At 41.8% G+C, this 21,570-nt stretch overlaps 1 protein-coding gene across 5 annotated transcripts in view; it reads left to right on the top strand.

Moving 5' to 3' along the window:
• Nucleotides 1-10,458: 10,458 nt before the first annotated feature.
• Nucleotides 10,459-21,570, top strand: part of LOC129868007 (la-related protein 1-like) — a 49,585-nt gene continuing 38,473 nt past the window's right edge. For 3 of the 5 annotated variants that reach the window (XM_055941562.1, XM_055941563.1, XM_055941564.1), the window contains exon 1: nt 10,459-11,127. In XM_055941562.1, the coding sequence (XP_055797537.1) occupies nt 10,731-11,127 (397 nt within the window). In that variant the 5' untranslated portion in view covers nt 10,459-10,730. The remainder of the gene's footprint in view (nt 11,128-21,570) is intronic. The other 2 variants (XM_055941560.1, XM_055941561.1) reach the window with 1 other exon arrangement.

A 21,570-nucleotide genomic window follows, 5' to 3' on the forward strand; every position in this document is an offset into this window, starting at 1 on the left:
TAGAATGCCCACCCTAGTCACACCCGTGACATTAATCACTAATCATATGCAATAAATAAGAATCTTCAGAAATGACTTTATCAAAGCAACAAAATAACTAGGGCTTTACATTGATGGGGAAAATTTGAGAAGTTTGGGGATTACGTTGAGGGAGGGGCATGTAAAAAGGCTGAATTTTGTCACTTTACAAAAAAATATATATCAATAAAGCCTTTCTAGAGATTTATAATTCTCTATGTGGTCTATATTAAAAGAGCACTTCATTTAATATAACAGGCTTTTAATATGCAGTATTGGTGCACAATTTCTACTTAAAATATGAAAGTCACTCATTTAAGCCACTCGTTTAATTTAACTCATTTTCAACAGAAGGCCCTAGGATCTCACGTGGGCTGTTTACAACAGGCCCAGAGATGCATGTCAGGGTTTGCAGGCCTCATCATGTCCACCACTCCCATGAAGCGTAGTAGGTGTAACAGGTGTCACTATTCCTGTTTAACAGGCCCAGTAATCCGTTAGAAACATTATGCCTGTTTAACAGGCCCAGTAATCCGTTATAAAGACAACAGGGCTAGAGAGCACATAAACCCTCCTACAATTGTCTGACTGCCTCAGTGTAGTGGTGAAGGCACTTTCCTTAGGGGCGACATCACAGAGGATGGGAAGGACAGTTGTAGCCCAATGGAGTGTTCTCAGGGCGTGGACCTGAGAAATTCCCCAGGGGAAGCTCCTAGGCTGTAACTTTCTCTCTCACAAACGCTCACTCTCTGTCATCACCACTAGCTGGCAAGCAAATCCAACAACATTTACAGATAACTAGCTAGGTAGTTTAATCAAAGGAAAGTTAGCTTGTTACCTAGCTGGCCAAATTAACATGAGTCATAATACCCATAAAACCTTGCAGTCAAACACAGAAATGGTTCCAAAAGTTTTTTCACCATTCATTTTTTCCCATAGGGGATTTTAGAAGCACTTCAAATAAGGTCTGTGTTTCGTGTCGGCTTACCCTGATGTGGCATTTTGATAACCGTGTAAATCACTCTCGGACAAGCTGACTTTTATCAATATTTTGCCTGTATTTACCCCTCCAAAGTGCTAATTAGCCGCTAATGTGCCTATCATACAGAACTAGACATGCCTGTCCAAAGCTTCACGTCACTCACCAGTGCAATGATGATCTGGACGAGACTGACGAATCAAGGCAAAGGTTAGAATCCAAGCCCCAAATCCAGAACAAATTCAAGAAAGCGTACAGTATTATATAGAACCTTTATTGCATGGAACTTCCTTCCATCTCATATTGCTCAAATAAACAGCAAACCTGGTTTCAAATAACGGATAAAGCAACACATCGCGGCACAACGTCTCTCCCCTGTTTGACCTGGATAGTTTGTGTGTATTGATATGTAGGCTACGTGTGTCTTTAAAAGAAAATGTATATAGCTGTTCTTGTCTTTTGATGTTCTGTATTATGTCATTCTGTATTATGTTTCATGTTTTGTGTGGATCCCAGAAAGAGTAGCTGCTGCTTTCGCAACAGCTAATGGGGATCCTAATCAAATACAAAATACCAAAAATACTCTTAGCTAAATTCAGTAATTAATATATTGACTAAATTTGTTTAAATGGACAATTCTATGAACTGTCTTGGACAAGTTTTCAAGTTTACACACTACCTGTTATCTAGCTAGCTAGCTCGTGGTTGCTTGATAGAAAATTAGTCTAGCTAGATGTCTAGATTAGTGGGGGCTTTTATAAACCAACAGTCTAACTTGATAGTTAACTAGCTACCTAACTTAGATGCCGGTCTTGATAATGTTGATTTGTGTCTTTGTGGCTTAGTTATTTAGTTAGTTACTATTATGACTTGTAGCTACCCTAACTAGCTGTATTATTTAGGTTTGGATTTTTGAGAGATTTCAGAGATGGACTGATTTAGCATCCTCTCTTGAGTCAACAGTGTGCTAACTTTACTGCGGGAAGACATTGATCTGTTTGCTGTCACTCTCTGGACAGCATGTGCTTATTAGTGTAGCTACTAGGCAAGGTTATGTAACCTTATTTAGACCTACCTGCTATGGTGGGTTTTAAATTAATTGGTATTCACACGTTTGTTGTTAAATTAGACTTACTGTCATATTATTGATGCCAAATTGCTAACTTTATTTGCGCCTTCTCTATTCCAGAACCAATGGCTGTGCCTGAGTCTCATCACCTCTCAACTAGGTCAGCTGATTCAACCTGGAACACTATTCTCTTGCTTTGGGCTGTTTCAGTCGTTGTAGGGAGTCCTGAAGAGCAAGTGTGAGAGCAGCCCAGCTCTAACACCCGACTTAAATAATAATCTTAACGAATCAAGGTGATAGGCTATGAGCTGGGCTGGAACAAAACCTTGCACACACTCCTGTTTATTCAGATCTGGAGCAGTCCACCCTTCGATGATATTGATATATATATATTTGGGCTCCCGAGTGGTGCAGTGGTCTAGAGGTGTCACTACAGACCCTGGTTCAATTCCAGGCTGTATCACAACCGGCTGTGATTGGGTGTCACATAGGGTGGTGCACAATGGGCCCAGCGTCGTCCAGGTTTGGCCGGGGTAGGCCGTCATTGTAAATAAGAATTTGTAAATAAGAATTTGCTCTTAACTGACTTGCCTAGTTAAATTAAAAAGATATAACTCATGCTCCACTCTCAAGTAGAAGTTGAACTTGCTGAACAATGACGAGGTGGTTGCTGCTACGGAGGGAGCAGCTGGGAACCAGAAGACTGCAGCCGAGGCAGCACTGGTCCACACCTGCCCTCTCTGTCAGGAGAGTAGTATTGGTTGGTACTGTATGTGCCTTTAGGTTCCTCTCCATGTGTAGACTAATGTACTGGCCTGTGTGGTACAGTCTTTCATATGTGTAGTAGTTTGCTGCATCGTATTGCTTAGTTTATCGTTTGTGTCAATTTTTGAATGAAATCAAAGGCACAGATTGTTAATGTCCTCCATTTTCTGTCCTTGACCTCTATAGACGCAGACCTGATGACGTTCAAGCAGCATTTTGAGAGCAAGTATCCCTTTTACTGCATTTGGCTGAATCAGAGTGTTTCTTGGTAGTCTTTAACAAATCTACTTTGAAACAAAAGTATACAGTATACATCACACACGATTCTAATTATTATTACATATATTTTTTAATGTAACCTTTATTTAACTAATGCAAGTCAGTTAAGAACAAATTCTTATTTACAATGACGGCCTACTCCGGTCAAACTCGGGAACGACGCTGGGCCAATTGTGCGCCGCCCTAATAAGGGACACCCAATCACAGCCGGATGTGTTACAGTCTGGATATGGGCTTAAAAAAAAAGAAAACACCATGTGAGATATAGAGTTGAAATGTATTCAATTTTGATTTTGCATGCCAATATTACACTTTATATACATCACAGAAGAATGAAATGTAACAAAACTGTTTGACATAGAAACACCGGATTTTCGGCATAAAAAAAATATACACGTTTATTAATTATGAAATTATGAAAAATATTAATAACGTTCCACCCGTGAGGCCACTAGAGGGCGCTTTAATCATTTGACTGCAGGAATGGGCTACAAGTGTCGTACTGTTTTCGCTACCTTTTTTCCCCCTCACCTGTGTAATGCTGTCCTCATCCTGCTTATTCTGGGGTTCAGACAGAGGTATATGTGCTGCTCACAATTTACATTAGTGTGCTTGCCCACACATAGCTGCGTATATAGGCTTCGGACTGTTTGGCTAATGATTACACTCCAGGTGTTTCTGCATTTACAACTCACCCACCAAAAATCACTATGTGCTATTTTACATTGAGATTTTATTTCCTACAATTCTGAAAACGTAAAATAACAAGAATATGTTCTGCTCTCGGAGAGTAATAATAGAATGAACAAAAATATAAACATAACTTGTAAAGTGTTGGTCACATGTTTCATGAGCGGAAATAAAAGATCCTAGAAATGTTCAATACCCACAAAAAAGCTTATTTATCAAAAAATGTTGCGCACAAATTTGTTTACATCCTTGTTAGTGAGCATTTTCTCTGTTGCCAAGATAATCCATACACCTGACAGGTGTGGCATTTCAAGAAGATGATTAAACAGCATGATCATTACACAGGTGCACCTTGTGAAGGAGACTATAGAAGAGAACACTGGAGAAGTGTTTTTTTTTCCACCTCTTTTTTCTCCACAATTTCGTGGTATCCAATTGTTAGTAGTTACAGTCTTGTCTCATCGCTGCAACTCCCGTACAGACTCCGGAGAGGTGAAGGTCGAGAGCCATGCGTCCTCCGAAACACAACCCAACCAAGCCACACTGCTTCTTAACACAATGCCCATCCAACCCGGAAGCCAGCTGCACCTATGTGTCGGAGGAAACACCGTACACCTGGCGACCGTGTCAGCGCGTACTGCGCCCGGCCCGCCACAGGAGTCGCTAGTGCGCGATGAGACAAGGATATCCCTACCGGCCAAACCCTCCCTAACCCGGACGACGCTAGCCCAATTGTGCGTCGCCCCATGGGCCTCCCGGTTGCGGCCGGCTGCGACAGAGCCTGGACTCAAACCCAGAGACTCTGGTGGCGCAGTTAGCACTGCGATGAGAAGTGTGCTTTTTACGGATGAATCCTAGTTTTAACTGTATCGGTCAGATGGTTAACAGCGTGTATGGCGTCATGTGGGTGAGTGGTTTGCCAATGTCAATGTTGTGAACAGAGTACCCCATGGTGGTGGTGGGGTTATGGTATGGGGCAGGCATAAGTCACGGACAACGAACACAATTGCATTTTATCGATGGTTATTTGAATGCACAGAGATACTGTGACGAGATCCTGAGGCCCGTTGTTGTGTCATACGACGCCATCACCTCATGTTTCAGCATGATAATGCACGGTCCCTTGTCTCAAGTATCTGTACACAATTCCTGGAAGCTGAAAATGTCCCTGTTCTTCCACGACCTGCATACTCAGTCACCAGACATAATGCTCTGGATCGACACATTCCGGTTCCTGCCAATATCCAGCAACTTTACACAGCCATTGAAGAGGAATGGGACAACATTCCACAGGCCACAATCAAAAGCCTGTTGAATGCTATGCGAAGGAGATGTGTCATGCTGCATGAGGCAAATAGTGGTCACACCAGATACTGACTGGTTTTCCAATCCACGCCCCTACCTTTTATTTAAGGTATCTGTGACCGACAGATGCATATCTGTATTCCCAGTCATGTGAAATCCATAGATTAGGGCCTAATGAATTTATTTCAAATTGACTGATTTCCTTTTAAATGAACTGTAACTCAGTAAAATCTTTGAAATTGTTGCATGTTGCATTTATATTTTTGTTCAGTGTATTTCATATGGCGCACTTTGAAGTCCCAGGTGTGTGGCACTGATGAATAAATAATTTTAGCTTTACTTAAAGTCAGATGTTTATGTATAAAAGGCATCTGAACCTGGTGTAGCTTTCAGCCTTTTTGCAGATGTAACAGTATAACTTTAGTACGTCCCTTCGCCCCAACCCAGGCGCGAACCAGGGACCTTCTGCACACATCAACAACAGTCACCCACGAAGCGTCGTTACCCATCGCTCCACAAAGGCCACGACCCTTGCAGAGCAAGGGGCAACACTACATCTAGGTTTCAGAGCAAGTGACGTAACTGATTGAAACGCTACTAGCGCGTACCTGCTAACTAGCTAGCCATTTCACATCCGTTACACAGATGTCTTCAATACTATTGTGGATAATTTATGCTCCCATTCAAAAAAATGAAGCGTCAAAGGTAGATTGAATGCCTGGTACACTCTGGAGTTATCAGAAGTCATTCATAAAAGAGATTCGATTTGGGTCAAGGCCAGGAACACAGGCTAAGGCCCTGACTCCTAAACAGCTAATCAAATGGCTACCCAGACTATTTGAATGGGTGATTTGTGATGATTTCTTTGTGATTTCCATGACTGTGTTTTTGTATTTCAATCTGTATATGGTTTGGGTATAATGTGTATATTTATGTTTGTATATAAAGGCAACATTTGTAAAAGAGACCTCGGTCTCAATATTTTTTCCCTGTTAAAATAAAGCTGAATATAGATCTACACATTTTAACGGTAGTGTATATATATATATATATGATGTATTGTTTACTATTTGCCATGATTGATTGGCGACTAGATCTATTCTACTTGTTCACTCATGATTAAGGATACATTCTACAATGAGTTTCTCAAATTCAATAAATCAAATTGATTTTATAAAGCCATTTTTACATCAGCAGTTGTCACAAAGAGCTATACAGAAACCCAGCCTAAAACACCAAAGAGCAAGCAATGCAGATGTAGAAGCACAGTGGCTAGGAAAAACTCCCTAGATAGGCAGTAAACTAGGAAGAAACCTACAGAGGAACCAGGCACTGAGGGGGTGACATTCCTGTTCTGGCTGTATCGGGTGGAGATTAAGAGTACACGGCCAGATCTTTCTTCAAGATGTTTATATATTCATAGATGACCAGCAGGGTCAAGAGTATTTAGTATTTTATTAGGATCCCTATTATCTGTTGCCAAGGCAGCCACTAATCTTCCTGGGGTCCAAATAGGAGCAAAAATAACACAACACATCACAACAAAACAATAGTCTACATCATGAATAATAAAATAATACATCATACAAGACATTGTGCACTATACAAATTTACGCAGGTTAGCGTTTTTCGTATTGAATCTTGTTCTGGAGGCATCTGTGTAGAGTGATCACAAGCTGGCACAGCCACAAAGAATTATTATATTCTACTGAGCCATTTACTTTATGTTCGTATTATTATATTTTATTAGTTGTTGCATTGTCGGGAATCAAATCAAATTGTATTTGTCAGAGAGAGAGAGAGCGAGAGAGAGAGTTGAAACAGCAGGTCCAAGACAAAGTAGCACGTCCGGTGAAACAGGTCAGGGTTCCATGGCCGCAGGCAGAACAGCAGAACTGGATTGGCAGCATGACTGGGTGGAATGGGGACAGAAACAGCCAGGAGTCGTTAGGCTAGGTAATTCTGAGGCATGGTCCTAGGGCTCAGGTCCTCCGGCTAATCTGGCTTTGAATCTGCAACGCAACATGTTAACAAGGTACTTCTGAATTCTGACACCATGAATTGAAATAGATTTCACCTCGTTATAGTTGGCAGAAATTGTAAGGGATTAAATATTAGACCACTGGCTGAAGAAGTAGAGGATCTGGTCAAATAAGTATATGTTGCTAATATCATCTAGGTAGCAGAAAACTAGCCTATTCGTGGCACATTGTAAATGTCATTGACTGTGTCATCGACTGGCAGATTGCTATACCATATGATGTGGTTAGCTGATACGCACAAATGCCTATCTAGCCGTCTTAAGATCTAGCGGGCGTCAGCAACGCCTGGGCAGAGGAGTGCGGCCATGATGTGGTTAGCTGATACTTAAGGCTCGTTCAAGTGCTAGGAAACTCTGAAATGTTCTGCTGCATTCACGTGCTAGTCGGATCTAGGAATCTCTGAAATGTCACTCACTAACTGGTTGTCGTTATACACGTGGCGCGTTCAACAAATCAGCAAGTCGGAAATGTCAGAGTTTCCTAGTTCTGACTAACATGTGTACGCGGCATTCGACTTGCTAACTGGTTGTAACTATACACACCCCACATTCAACCAGTTAGCGAGTCGGAACATTTTTAGTTCTGACCGGCACCGGAATGCGGCATTAAAGTCCTACTTCACTCACCTTTTCAGCTAATTTATCACCTGGTTAACTTAACAAAAGGCACATCTCAATAGGTGGTCCAGGTGTCCTTATGACATGGCACAAGTGGAGGTGTGTGCCTTTGCTCTTCTCTTCTCTAATGCTCCTCCATTGTTCCTCGAGCAAGGGAGGAGACCGATGACATCACGAATTCCCATCAGACCAACTCCTTGAATGCCCTACTCATGGAAGTTTTGCAGGTGTCTAAACAACACATTTCTTTCTCAAAACGAATTTGTTTACCCTTTAGTGTGTGTGCTTTACTGTATTTATACTTGGGATATCGCTTTTGAACAGTAACAGCTTAAAAACATTTTTTTTTTGAGGATGTCTTTAAAACACCTATCAGACGCTGTAAGATCTGGCATGCATCAGCAACGCCTGGGCATAGGAACAAGCCCGTTGTCATGTCTGTCTTCGGCAGGAGCAGTGGTGATTAAACGGTCTCAAGAAAATGTTGATATGGGGATAATGTTAACTATCTGAGTTTCAAGTTTTAATGTCACATGCACAAATACAGTGAAATACCTTTCTTCACCACATGCACAAATACAGTGAAATACCTTTCTTCACCACATGCACAAATACAGTGAAATACCTTTCTTCACTGTACTTGTGCATGTGACATTAAAACTTGAAACTAAGCTGGCTAACATTATCCCCTTATCAACATTGTTTAAAGACCGTTTAATCACCACTGCTGCACAACGAGACAGATATGACAATGGGCTCGTTCCTCTGCCCAGGCGTTGATGACGCGTAGGTACATTGGTTGGAGAAAAAAGTACATAGCTAATTTACCACAATGTTTAGGCAGATTTACAAAGTTCCTAGCTAACTTGTAAACATTACTTCTAGCTAGCTTGCTAGATGGGAAAATGAGCCCTTCTGCTGCTTGACAGGCAGAAACCACAATGGATTTAAAAAAAAATATATATATACAGTACCAGTCAAAAGTTTGGACACACCTACTAATTTCTTTATTTTGACTATTTTCTACATTGTAAAATAATAGTAAAGACAACAAAACCATGAAATAACACATATGGAATCATGTAGTAACCAAGAAGTGTTAAACAAATCAAAATATATTTTATATTTGAGATTCTTCAAAGTAGACACCCTTTGCCTAGATGACTGCTTTGCACATTCTTGGCATTCTCTCAACCAGCTTCAACTGGAATGCTTTTCCAACAGTCTTGAAGGAGTTCCCACATATGCTGAGCACTTGTTGGTTGCTTTTCCTTCACTCTGCGGTCCAGCTCATCCCAAACCATCTCAATTGGGTTGAGGTCGGGTGATTGTGGAGGCCAGGTCATCTGATGCAGCACTCCATCACTCTCCTTCTTGGTCAAATAGCCCTTACACAGCCTGGAGGTGTGTTTTGGGTCATTGTCATGTGGAAAAACAAATGACAGTCCCACTAAGCGCAAACTAGATGGGATGGCGAATCGCTGCATTAGCCATGCTGGTTAAGTGTGCCTTGAATTCTAAATAAATCAACAACAGTGTCACCAGCAAAGCACCCCACACCTCCTCCTCCATGCTTCACAGTGGGAACCACACATTCGGAGATCATCCGTTCACCTACTCTTCGTCTCACGAAGACACAGCGGTTGGAACCAAAAATCGAATATTTGGACTCATCAGACCAAAGGACAGATTTCCACCGGTCTAATGTCCATTGCTCGTGTTTCTTGGCCCAAGCAAGTCTCTTCTTCTTATTGATGTCCTTTAGTAGTTTTGCTGTTGTTGTAGCATTTGGACCATGAAGGCTTGATTCACACAGTCTCCAGTTGAAAAGTTGATGTTGAGATGTGTCTGTTACTTGAACTCTGTGAAGCATTTATTTGGGCTTCAATTTCTGAGGTGCAGTTAACTCTAATGAACTTATCCTCTGCAGCAGAGGTAACTCTGGGTCTTCCTTTCCTGTGGTGGTCCTCATGAGAGCCAATTTCATCATAGTGCTTGATGGTTTTTGCGACTGCACTTGAAGAAACTTTCAAAGTTCTTGACATTTTCCGTATTGACTGACCTTCATGTCTTAAAGTAATGATGGACTGTCATTTTATTTTAGCTGTTCTTGCCATAATATGAACTTGGTCTTATACAACATAGGGCTATCTTCTGTATACCACACCTACCTTGTCACAACACAACTGATTGGCTGTGGAATAAATAAATTCCACAAATTAACTTTTAACAAGGCACACCTGTTAATTGAAATGCATTCCAGGTGACTACCTCATGAAGCTGGTTGAGGAAATGCCAAGAGTGTGAAAATCTCAAATATATTTTGACTTGTTTAACACTTTTTTTGGTTACTACATGATTTCTACAATGTAGAAAATAGTACAAAATAAAAAAAAACACCCTGAAATTACGAGGTGTGTCCAAACGTTTGACTGGTACTGAATATGGCTAAAACATTTACCTAAAAACAATACTTGTCACGTAGAGTACACATGTATTTTTATATCACTCAAATCGAATTAAATTGTGGCCAATATTGAGAGATAGAGGTATACTCCAGCGATGTTTTGCACTGTAATCCATTGGAGTAGGCTGTAGGTTTGCCACCCAGCTGGGAATGGATTGCTTTTTAAACGTAACGAAATATGGCGTTATTGATAACAACCTATTGCGCGCACATCTTTGCGTGGTTACTCCCCTCCGTCGTACGTGCGCGCACCCTTTATCGCGTGGTGGTGATCATCCATATTGCTGCTAGTGGTGGAGATTATCTTGTAATTTTAAAGTCTTTCGGACGCTTTTTATATGTTTTAATTCAACACAAACCACTCTGCGTCTTAGACTGAAGGCTATTTGGTCTAGGGGTGGAGTGGAGTAACGATAGAAACGAGTTTACTCGAGGAATACTGGACATTTTCATTCTTGAGTTGAAGGCGAATTTGGGGATATCGTGAGGAAAAGGGGAAATGGCCACTCAGGTGGAGACTCTCCTACCCAACAATCCTCTTATCAAAGAAGAGGAGCATGGGCATGCGAGCAAGATGATACAACACGGAGAGGACTGTCTGGAAAAGGGGGCCAAGCAGACGGGTGTTGCCGACGACGGCAGCAATATGAAAGCAGACAACTCGGAACTGGCGGGGGTCGCAATGAAGGAGCAAAACTCAAAACAGGCTAAAGAAGAGAGTAACAATCAAGAGAAAGACATCCTCGATCAAGAGAAACACACGACTGGACAAACGGAAGACTGTGTGAAATGTAGCAAAAAGGAGTTTGCTGAAGCACCCCCGCCCAAGGTGAACCCATGGACTAAGAAAATGAATGCGGTGACCGTGGTCAACGTGAATGGACAAGCACATCATGGTTTGTATTCCTCCCATAACATTTTTGTGTGGTGACTACTGCGTTTATGGTGCATTCACCTGAGCCACATAAATGCCAAGCATGATCTGCTGTCAGATATGATAGTGGTGAGTTCCTCGCAGGATAATGCTGCATTGCAAGCTTGCTCACATCTAGTAGACTGCTCTAACTAGCTATATATAGAGCAAGGCCCCAAACTATTTCTGGAATAGTCGATTGTAAGCTCCTTCTAAGATCTAATTGGAGTTGACGTTCCAAACATGGTACTCTTCTCTTTCAGAAGAGCACCTACTTTGTACATTTGTTCAAATGCAATAACAAACGTTAGCTAGCTAAGTTTTTATTTTTTGCTAGCGTCAGGCCTCAGTCGGGTACAAGTTGAACCTAGTGAGGTTTCATGTGTCGTGATATTTTAACACCATCGCTACACTTACTAGACGCCTGGGCGTCATTTTTTCTTTGCACAAGTCTGTCTCTTTGTGCTAGTTGCCGATGAAGTGACTTGCTAACTAATTTAACTAGTTAGCATGGCTGTATAGACGAAGTCTGACCTGAAGCAGCAATGCGAATGACTACCATTGTCACGGGTGACACGCGCTTTGGGTTTTAACTGTTACTATTAAACGCCAGGTATAGCATAGTCATTTTACTAGGCACTATTTTTGTCCAGGTTTGTGAAGAACTGTTTACAGTGACATACTACCAATTCGATATTTGAAGCTCCTGTTTTCAGTTGATAAATATTAGCCTAACACGCTGAAAGAGTGCTGATGGCTAACAATAGCGACTAGGCCAAGGTAGCTAATCCTCATGTTCTAGCTAGCTTGGTAAAGCAGACAGCTACCGGAATCCAAATCACGTTATTTATAAACACTACACGTATGGCAGATCGTTTGACACATTGCTAAAATATATAATGCAGCCCCCTGAAACAATTTGCTCGGTTTTATCTAACACATAAGACGTTAAACAAATAGCTACATTTAATGAAACGTCACGTGTCCTCTCCACGTGTTCCCGTCCACTAAATGCATAGGAACAATAGTTGTATTTAAAATGTAGCTGGCTGTGTGTATTACGAATGTCTATCAATTTAATTGGTGTATGTCGTAGAACACATCAAGTCGTGTGTTAAGGTTAGACTGTCATTACGGGCAGATAGCTGGCTCTTAAATTGTAATGATTCATCATGGCTACATCCATCTCATGATCACATGCTAGCTTGGAGTTAGCCACTAAACTAGCTAGCCCTTTGCTATGCTAGCCACTTAGCTAGATATAAACGTGGACAACCCAATTTGGTTGCTTGTGGACCTGTCGCCAGAGACGAATAGTCGGATCCGCCTGATAAAGAATAATATGTAGAAAGGACGTCGTTTTAATAACTAGTTAGTTGGCCGTGTCACCACATGCGTTTGACACCGAGATTGGGAGGAGACCGGTGCAAAATGTGTTTCCCAGAATTCCTCAGTAGTTATGTCAAGACAACGTGGTCCCTCAGCCATGTGATTTTTCTATATCGTCGATTATAACGGTGGTAACTAATTGTTGGTACAGTCTAACAGCATATCACAGCAGAGTGTGGTCGTTGTCATATTATTTAGGGGGCTTTGTTTGCTTGGCTTTTGCGGGAAGGACAAAACGGGCGTAAACAATGCAACTAGGCCTCACTACTCAAACCCTCTCCCCCTCCCCCACGCACAGTGAGCCAGCTAGCTACTAGCTAGTGTTGCTAGCATCATCAAGTCTGCCACATGTTGTTTTGAAACATGGCGAAATGTTATGCATTACTGTGAAATCTAATGTGAATTGATTCAACGCCGTTTTCTTAATCACTAAAGCTGTCATTCAGTGTAAGATTTAAGGTAGTTGACATGTACAAATATTGTCATGTTTGCCTAAATAGTACACGTTGTGCCATATGTCTACATCTTCACAGATCCCTACTCATGTCTCTGATATTATCATGCTTCTTTGTAGCATGGACTATCCCCCAATAAACAGCTTTAAGGGACAATAAAAAAAATAATTAGGACATATAGCTAGATTTATTCAACCAATGTTGTGGTTTCATTTTGTCTTAAGAGTAGAGGTCTGAAAACATCTGACACTTTGATTTGAAAGTTTAATATCCTTTTTAAGTCTTATTGTTATGTCTGGTTCATATTTTGAGGTTATACACTTGCATACATCTGTTTGTGTGCTATTACCCCTTACAGATGCTTACTTGTTGCCATATTCTCACCAAGTTGGATAAGTACAGGAAGGAAGTTTTGAAGATTTTAAACTGACCATGTTTAATTTTGTCAAATCTCATCTGTGATGTTTAACTTGAGTCTAGTATGTATGTACTGTAAGGGCTCAGACACCAATAGAGATTGAGTACACTTATTATTATTATTTTATTTTTTTACATTGCGTGTAAAATGTCGGCAGTCAGACGTTTACAGTGGGTGGTCCCTAAAACACAGCGTCCTGAATGATTGGCAGACGAACGCTAGATCAGGACTCTCCAGCCCTGTTCCTATAGAGCTTAAAGCCTGTTTGTGCTTGATCCGCGAAGGTGGTCAGCGGATCCGTGTGGAAGGTGTGGCTCAAATTGATCTCCGCATCGATGTGCCGCCTCCCAAATTTCGTAACAATGCGGAGGGCTCCGCATTGACGTGATTGGTTGGTGGTAGGTGGGGGCTAGAGCATGTATAAACTCACTTCTTTGACAGGGTCTTTGAATGCCCTGACTTATGCAGAGGCTGTGTCACCGGAAGGGGCAGCACGGCCAATGCAGGTGTCGGATTGACCATGCAGTGCCATTTACTGTCCTGTAGGTTTTTACCGCCAGCGCACCTGATTCTAATAATTATATGGTTTGATAAACTGAACCAGGTTAGTTACAGCTGTCGTTGGAGTGAAAACCTACAGGAGGGTAGCTGTCCAGGAATGAGTCTGGTGTCCTGATCTGACTTGTTTTGGCGACTCAGGAATGACTGTCAGGTTTAGTCTGAAACGTTAGTATTCCTTTAGTGCTCTGGAACCTTCAAACAAGTGAAAATTGAGGCCCTCTGTTTTAATTGCATTCGTACTAGTACAGGGCTCTCCAACCATGTTCCTGAAGAGCTACCCTCGTACTAGGTGTTTAAATAAAACAATTTTTTAGCTTCAACCCCAGTTGTAACTAACCTGATTCAGTTTAACAACTGAATCAGGGTTTAACAACTATTAGAATCGGGGTGCGCTAGATTATGGTTGGCGTGAACCTACAGGACGCTAGCTCTTCTGGAAGAGGGCCTTGTACTAGAGGATCCTCTGATTTTTAAAGTCTTTGTAGAAGGGCCCTCAGGCGGTTTTCTTAGTAAGCATGGGCTTAGATTTGATTTGAAGCCCAGTTTAAATCTAAAACACATTTTATTTATTTAACCTTTTATTTTTTACAAAGACTTTTATTTAACTAGGCAATTCAGTTAAGAACAAATTCTTCTTTACAATGACGGCCGACCCCGGCCAAACCCGGGGCCAATAATGCACCGCCCTATGGGACAGTGTCTGTGTTCAGTGTCTGCGTTCTCACCTGTCTGTCTCCACTCTAGTGTCTGCGTTCTCACCCACGAGTGGAGACTCTTTGGTGTTGCCCTGAAACAGAAGGCTACTAGTGAATTGTCCTGAGCCTTTGTAGTTTCAAAGGTGTCAGGACCCTGCTGGGGCCACAACCTGGAAGTGTAGATGGCTGATTGCCTAGTTAAATGAATGAGAGTTAAGGCGTCAGCATGCTTCAGGCTAACCTGTAGGTTTAACCTTCCGTTCGGCTAGCGGCTAACCGAACAAGTGTGCTCGCTAGTGCCGTCCCAGGCAACAAAAAAAAAAATCGTACGTCGACCAGAAGTCGTCTGTTCTTTCGACCAGTCGATTAGTCTAAATTTTAAAATGTGTATTTTCCATGTAGACACCCTATGTGTTTTAGTGAAATCGACTATACAGGCATTTAGCTCACTGTTTGCTGAAATACGATACAAACGACTCGAGGGAACCAGAAATCAAGATAGCCAGATGAAAAATTACCTTACCCTGTCCCGTCCGTCCTCCTCTACTGGCTTTCACAGATTCTGTCGTTACTCTCCGGAAGTTGCCGGTAATGGTCCACGTGAGGAATCGGCAAATTTTTTCATGTGGAATGCCAGTTTATCTTACAATTTCTACCGATCTGCATGCCAGTTATGATTTTTCATATGCACATTGTTGTGGAACAGTTTCATTTATATCTTCGTATCTCAAAATAATTGTCATGTGGTTTAATCAAAATTCTATCTAAATGACTATGATACAAACTTAAAAAGTAACTTTTATTGCCATTGCCAACTATGTAAAAATAGCCTATAAAGCCAACAAATAAAAACATTGCAGCCTGCAGGTAGAACATTTCCTGATTTAAAAAAAAATAAAATAAAAATAAATGTCCTATAAATCATGTTGGCCAAGCATGGCCCTTCTGCAATGAACTTGAAACATTGTATCAACTAATAACTTGGGTCCAGCCTGAAGCTCCTTAAAACAATGTATAAAATATTCTGGGCCCTCCGAGTTTACCGCACCATTGTGCAGGTAGGCCTATTGTACGACTTTCCACTGGATCAGAGTATGACATTTTTCCCTTTCACGTTGAGTGGTTATCAAAAGGGGGAGAGCTGGAAAGATTTTTGAAATACTATCAGTATTTACATTTCTATGCCTGCGTTCGTGCGCAGGCCTGGTAGCCTATAGGCCTACTTCTATGTGTAATCATTGACATGAGTGGTTCAAACAAAAGACAATGACTCAACTCGTAAATAGAATGAAATGAACCAAAACTTGTTTCTCCCAAGTGTAGCGTAAGTTGTGCTCTCTGCAAACAACGTGTCCACTCTGACAATGAGAACCGGTAAAAGACTGGAATAATATATTTTAATACATTAACAGACATTACCGTAACCAAACAAACATTGTAGATTAGGGAAATTATATGAATTAATGGTAAATATTTACTACTGGTGATATGTAATGGGGAATTGATAGATACTAACAATCAAAAACAATTCACGCAATGAAGTTATGAAACAATGAATGTGCACAAATTGACGGGAGAGAGCTCATTCTGGAGAGAGAAGTGCATTGTGCAACCGTCCTCCCATTCTTGGACTGTGCCGTCCCTGTGGCCTCCGCAAATGGCTTAGTCTTGGCCTCCGCAATGGATTAGTTCACAGAGATGGTCGTGAATAAGACGGGTGTCTCGTGTGCCATTTCAAAATATATATATATCTCAGCAAAAAAAAGATACATCCTTTTTTCAGGACCCTGTCTTTCAAAGATAATTCGTAAATATCCAAAATAACTTCACAGATCTTCATTGTAAAGGGTTTTAAACACTGTTTCCCATGCTTGTTCAATGAACGATGAACAATTAATGAACATGCACCTGTGGAACGGTCGTTAAGAGACTTAAAGCTTACAGACAGTAATGAAAATATAGGACACTAAAGAGGCCTTTCTACTTTATATACATATATTTACTACTGCTCGACTAAAAATCTTGTTCGACCAGCAGCCTATCATCCAAACAATCGACCAGTCGAATAATTGGGGTGAGCCCAAGTACTCCCTTAAGACATTTGCTTGGAAAAACGAGAAAAAAGCTGAAATACTATCTGTCCATTTTGATACTCCGTAGCCACTATACACTTCTTCAAAATAGTCACAATTAATCGAATAACTTAAATGACGTTAAGTTGACTGTTTTTGCCGAGGGGATCTTAGTCGTGCGTTTTTACATCTAACTAAGCTGTATAATTCTGTATTTCTAAATGAAAACGACTAGTCTCTTGTTGCATGACCAAGACTTTACTGAATCCCTACTGTTGACCAGTCTTGTTCGACTAGCAGCCTATCGACCAAACGGTCCCCAACGAAGGAGCGTGGACGTCGGCTACGGGAAACTTCGGGCTTGCCTCCAGAAAAAAATGTTGTGCCCGAACAATGGAAAAACCTTTGCCCAAAACAAATTAAAAACGTCAGAATATATGCACAAACTCTTCCTATTTTTGGGTGGGGGGCTGGGAAACATGCGGACGCCATTAGTCTGCTTACTAGTTGGTGTACATACAGTTCTCTCTCGCCGTAGTGAGTGATGCTAGGCTGCAAGTGTTTTGTCTTTTCTTATCAAGTTGTGGCGAAAATAAATAATGTTAGACGTTAATCACTAGTTAGTTGGCTAATAAATGTACTGAGTCTGAGCAAACGTAGCTGACTTGTACAGCCTGATATTAGTGCTGGTGTAGGTCTAAATCAACAGGTTTGTGCAGCAGTTTCTTCTAAATCAAGAGAAGAATAGGTGAAGAATTAGCTAGCTACATGAAGTAAAATAAAACATTTTATTGTTTGGTCTCCCTGGGAAACACTAACCAACACTAATGGTTCCTACTGTTGCACAATTACTCCTCACTGGCTTTTTACATTCATTGTAATGTCAAACACTGTATTTAAATTACCCACTCATTCTATATAAAAAAAGTAAACGATACCACAAATTTTTCTCTCCAAAAAGTAGATGAATAGACAAATAGTGCCCACTTGTATTCTAATTATAGAAATAGGTTAATTTATATTTTCATGATTCCAGCAGTCCACCAATATGTTTTCACCTAAATTGCATTTGCAATATTTAGTTAAAAATAAGGCCTAGATTTTTGTTGTTGTTGCCCATATCGTGCAGCCCTTCGTGGCGGTATGGAAATGCAGAAATGTATGAAAATTGTGGTTGAAATTTGTTTTTATAGTGTTAAATCAGAATGGAGAAAGACCCATATGAAATCCCTTAGAATTTGTATTGCCACTCATGCAGTACTCATAAAGCAAATGTAGAACTTTTATTATTCAAAAAACATAAAGTACCGTCAAAAAAAATCAAAAAATATTGTGCCATTTTTTTGTTGTTGACATTTTCACCCAGCCCTAGTTTGTGGTGGAGTAGACTTGACCAGGCACTATGAACTATATATTCAGCTTTGAGTTTTTGTTTGAGACAGACCCTTTTGGGTTCACTGAGGTACCAGTCTACCATGATAATAGGCAAAAACTAGAGGTAGTGAAGTCCTCCCTTCATTTCTCTCGGCTGTTTCCATAGATCAACGCTGTCTACCCAGGTTTGTGTCTCAGCTATGGCCTTATTTATTTTTATCTTTAAAGAGCTGCATCTGTCTGGGCACAGCGATATGGACACATCCCAGTGAAAACTCACTGTTCTAGGGGTGTGGGGTGGGTGGCCACAGGCAGAGACGGTGACCTCCTCTCTGTAGCTCGACCAGCACTGTAGTGTCTGAGCCTGTTACTCAGCGGGTGGTGATGTCACCCTTCTGATCATGTGAACTAGCAAGAGTCTTCAAGAGGGGGGAGGGGGGAGGGAGGGGCAGTGTGGCTGCTGTTGGTGGCATGCATCCTGTATTTTCCTCCATATTTGGTTCTCGCTGGCCTCAGTCATCCTGTGCTGCAGCAGCAGCTCTGCTACTGTGCTCCGTGGATCTAATCCGGCCCAGTTCTAGATCGGGCTTCTGTCCGAAATAACTAGTGCTTTTAAAAAAGAATAAACCAGATTTATTTGGTATCTTTTCATGTCTGCCGCGTGAGGATTTAATAAGCACTTCTCACATGCTCTAATTAAGCTCTCAGACAGACGTCCCATTTGTAGGTTGCTTGTTTTGATTATTGTTTGTGGCAACTGGGATGTTTAATCCAATTCCAAATGTTAGCTGGTTAGCTGTGCTTCTTACCGTGGCTTGCAACACAGCTGAGCACAGTACAAACGTAGTACGTGTCCTAGAGTAGCAACATGATTGGCTAGCAGTGGCCCTGTTCCATTCCGTCTCCTTCTGGTGGCTCTCTGCTCACTAACAGGGTTGGATGGATATTGCCCCCCCCCCCCCCCCCCCCCCCCCCGTGTACAGTGTTTAAGACCTTGGTGCTTATGTGGCACCATGCTTATTAATAGCCCCCATATCGTGTTTTTGTTTGTTTGTTGTTGCTGATTTTCAGGGACTGCACTGAGAATGAGGCTTTGGTCACCACCTGAAGAGGTTTGGAGGGGATGGAGGGGGCTATGAGTATGAGGGAGTGACGCAAGGTGGATAGGGGGACGCTGGTTTGGGGGGGGGGGGGGAGCGTCCATGACAGCTGGCTAATGCTAATCATTGCCTCTGGCTGTGTGTGCACGACTGCAGAGACTTTTCTCTGATCTTGACTGCAGGGAATGGACTGAGGGAGACAGACGGTGATTGAGAGAGAGAGGGCGACTGGGCAATAGTGCTGCATTTCCCAGGAGCTGTCACAGGGCTGCAGCCCCACGTGGTTGACGATCCCTCACAGGTGGAGGTTGGACCAGAGCGGCTTGCTGCTAGGCTGAACACACACACACACACTGGACTGGTGTAACAGAACACGTATCAATGCTCTCACGGGGTTGAGCAGGTTGAGCACACTGCTGTACTTCCCTTGAAGTCCTCACTATACACACACACACGCCACACGGTCATAAGCCACGGTATATATATATTTTACTAAAAGTGTTCTTGTTTCAACTTCTTTACTTTTGGGGGAAAAAAGGCAAAACACCTGATATTGATCTGGAGACATCATTTCAACTTTGTTTTACAGTGTAAAACTTCCCATCAGCTAAACTGAAATTGTATTAAAATATGAACAGAGGCTGTATGTATCATATTCCAGGTAATTACATGTTGTTTCTGATAACGCACGGTTGGTTCTGCCTTATCGCTGGTATTCTGCAGTACAGGCTACAGCAGGGATCATCAACTAGATACCACCTCTACCCCTTCTCTACCCTCTCTCTCCTTCCCTACTCCCCCTCTCTCCCTCCTCTACCCTCTCTCTTTCCTTGTCTACCCCCTCTCTTTCCTTGTCTACACTCTCTATGGCCCCCCCCCCCCCAAAAAAAATATAATTTTGTGTGCCTGTTGCTGACCCTGAACCACTGATTAGCAGATGCTCTTATCCAGTGCGACTTGCATGAGAAATTAGAGTTAAGTGCCTAGCTGAAGGGTCGAATCAACAGATTTTTCACAGAGTTGGCTTGGGGCTTTGAACCAGCGACCTTTCGGGTTACTGGCCCAACGCTCTTAACTGCCAGGCTACCCCCTTGGTATAGGCCATTCGAGACGTAGCCCGTCTTCTCACAGCTGTCCTTTAAAAAAAAAATATCATCTGATTTGCTTGGAGCACGGTGTTGACGGTGCCTAATAACCACATGGGATACATAGTTCACCACTGAACACACCATCCCTGAGTTTGGTCCGTGTTCAGAGAACCGTTTTGAAGAGAGGGCATGTTTTTTCTTCTCAATCCCTCTGGACAGTTTGGTGAAACTGTATTACTGCGGTCCCTGGATCATTTTACTCTCCTGCGTCTTAACCTTAGGCTGTTTGTTGCTTTTGTTCCAATGGCTTTATTATCTTTTTCAAAGAACGAGACCCTTTTGGCACAGTTCTTTAATCAGTGTGACAAAGGGTTTGAGTGCTACTGCTTAAGTATGAAACACACTATGTTAAGACCTTATCTTTGTTTCAGCATTATTAAAATAAAAATATATATATACATTTTTTGTTTGAAAGGTCTTACTGAAAACCCTCTGAGTTCACTATCAGCTTCGCTGATAACATTTAGGATTTTGAGAACTGGGGACATTTATCTTTTGAAAGTTAATGTTTAATCTTTTTTTTTTTTTTTTTTGACCAGAGTACATGCACCTTTATATATATAAAAAAAAAAAATGAGACTGGCTTGTTGCCGAGGGTAAGGCTGTTGCCTGAAAATAAGTAGCTTAGGTAGTGTAATAAAAGCAAATTCTAGTTGGGCTGTCCGGCATAAGTTCTTGCGATAGAAAACGATTGGTGTCATCAGCTTTTGGCACGTCAATACCTTTTATCTAATAAATAGTTGAGGAAGACATGTTGTAAGTACAAGGGCCTATAACACCCCTCCCGCTGTGTGCACAACTGTTTGCCCAATATATCAGGTCAGAAGCGTTCAAGTTCTTTGACAGCCATTACCTTCGACTGTGGAACTCTCGGGTAATCCACCCCCACCCCCTTATCAAAAAGGTCAGGAGGTTATTGGAAAGGGTCATAGTAAAACTTAAATTACCAGTTCTGGGCTCCCCCTTTTAGTCCTATGAGTTCAGTTCCCCCCTGCCCTCGCGCCTCGTCGCTCTGGATATGGCCCAGTTGGCTCGGGCTTCTCCTTTTTTCATGTTCGGTAACCACACATTCTTTTTTTATTCAGAGGTGATAATCTTATTAGAGTTGAGATGAATATGATGAATCCTACAGATGGGTTTGTTGACGAGTGGCGCAGTAGTCTAAGGCAGTGCTTGAGGCGTCACTACAGACGGGTCTGTGTTGTCGTGACTGG

Source organism: Salvelinus fontinalis, chromosome 13 (genome assembly GCF_029448725.1).
Source record: "Salvelinus fontinalis isolate EN_2023a chromosome 13, ASM2944872v1, whole genome shotgun sequence".
Taxonomy (NCBI): domain Eukaryota; kingdom Metazoa; phylum Chordata; class Actinopteri; order Salmoniformes; family Salmonidae; genus Salvelinus; species Salvelinus fontinalis.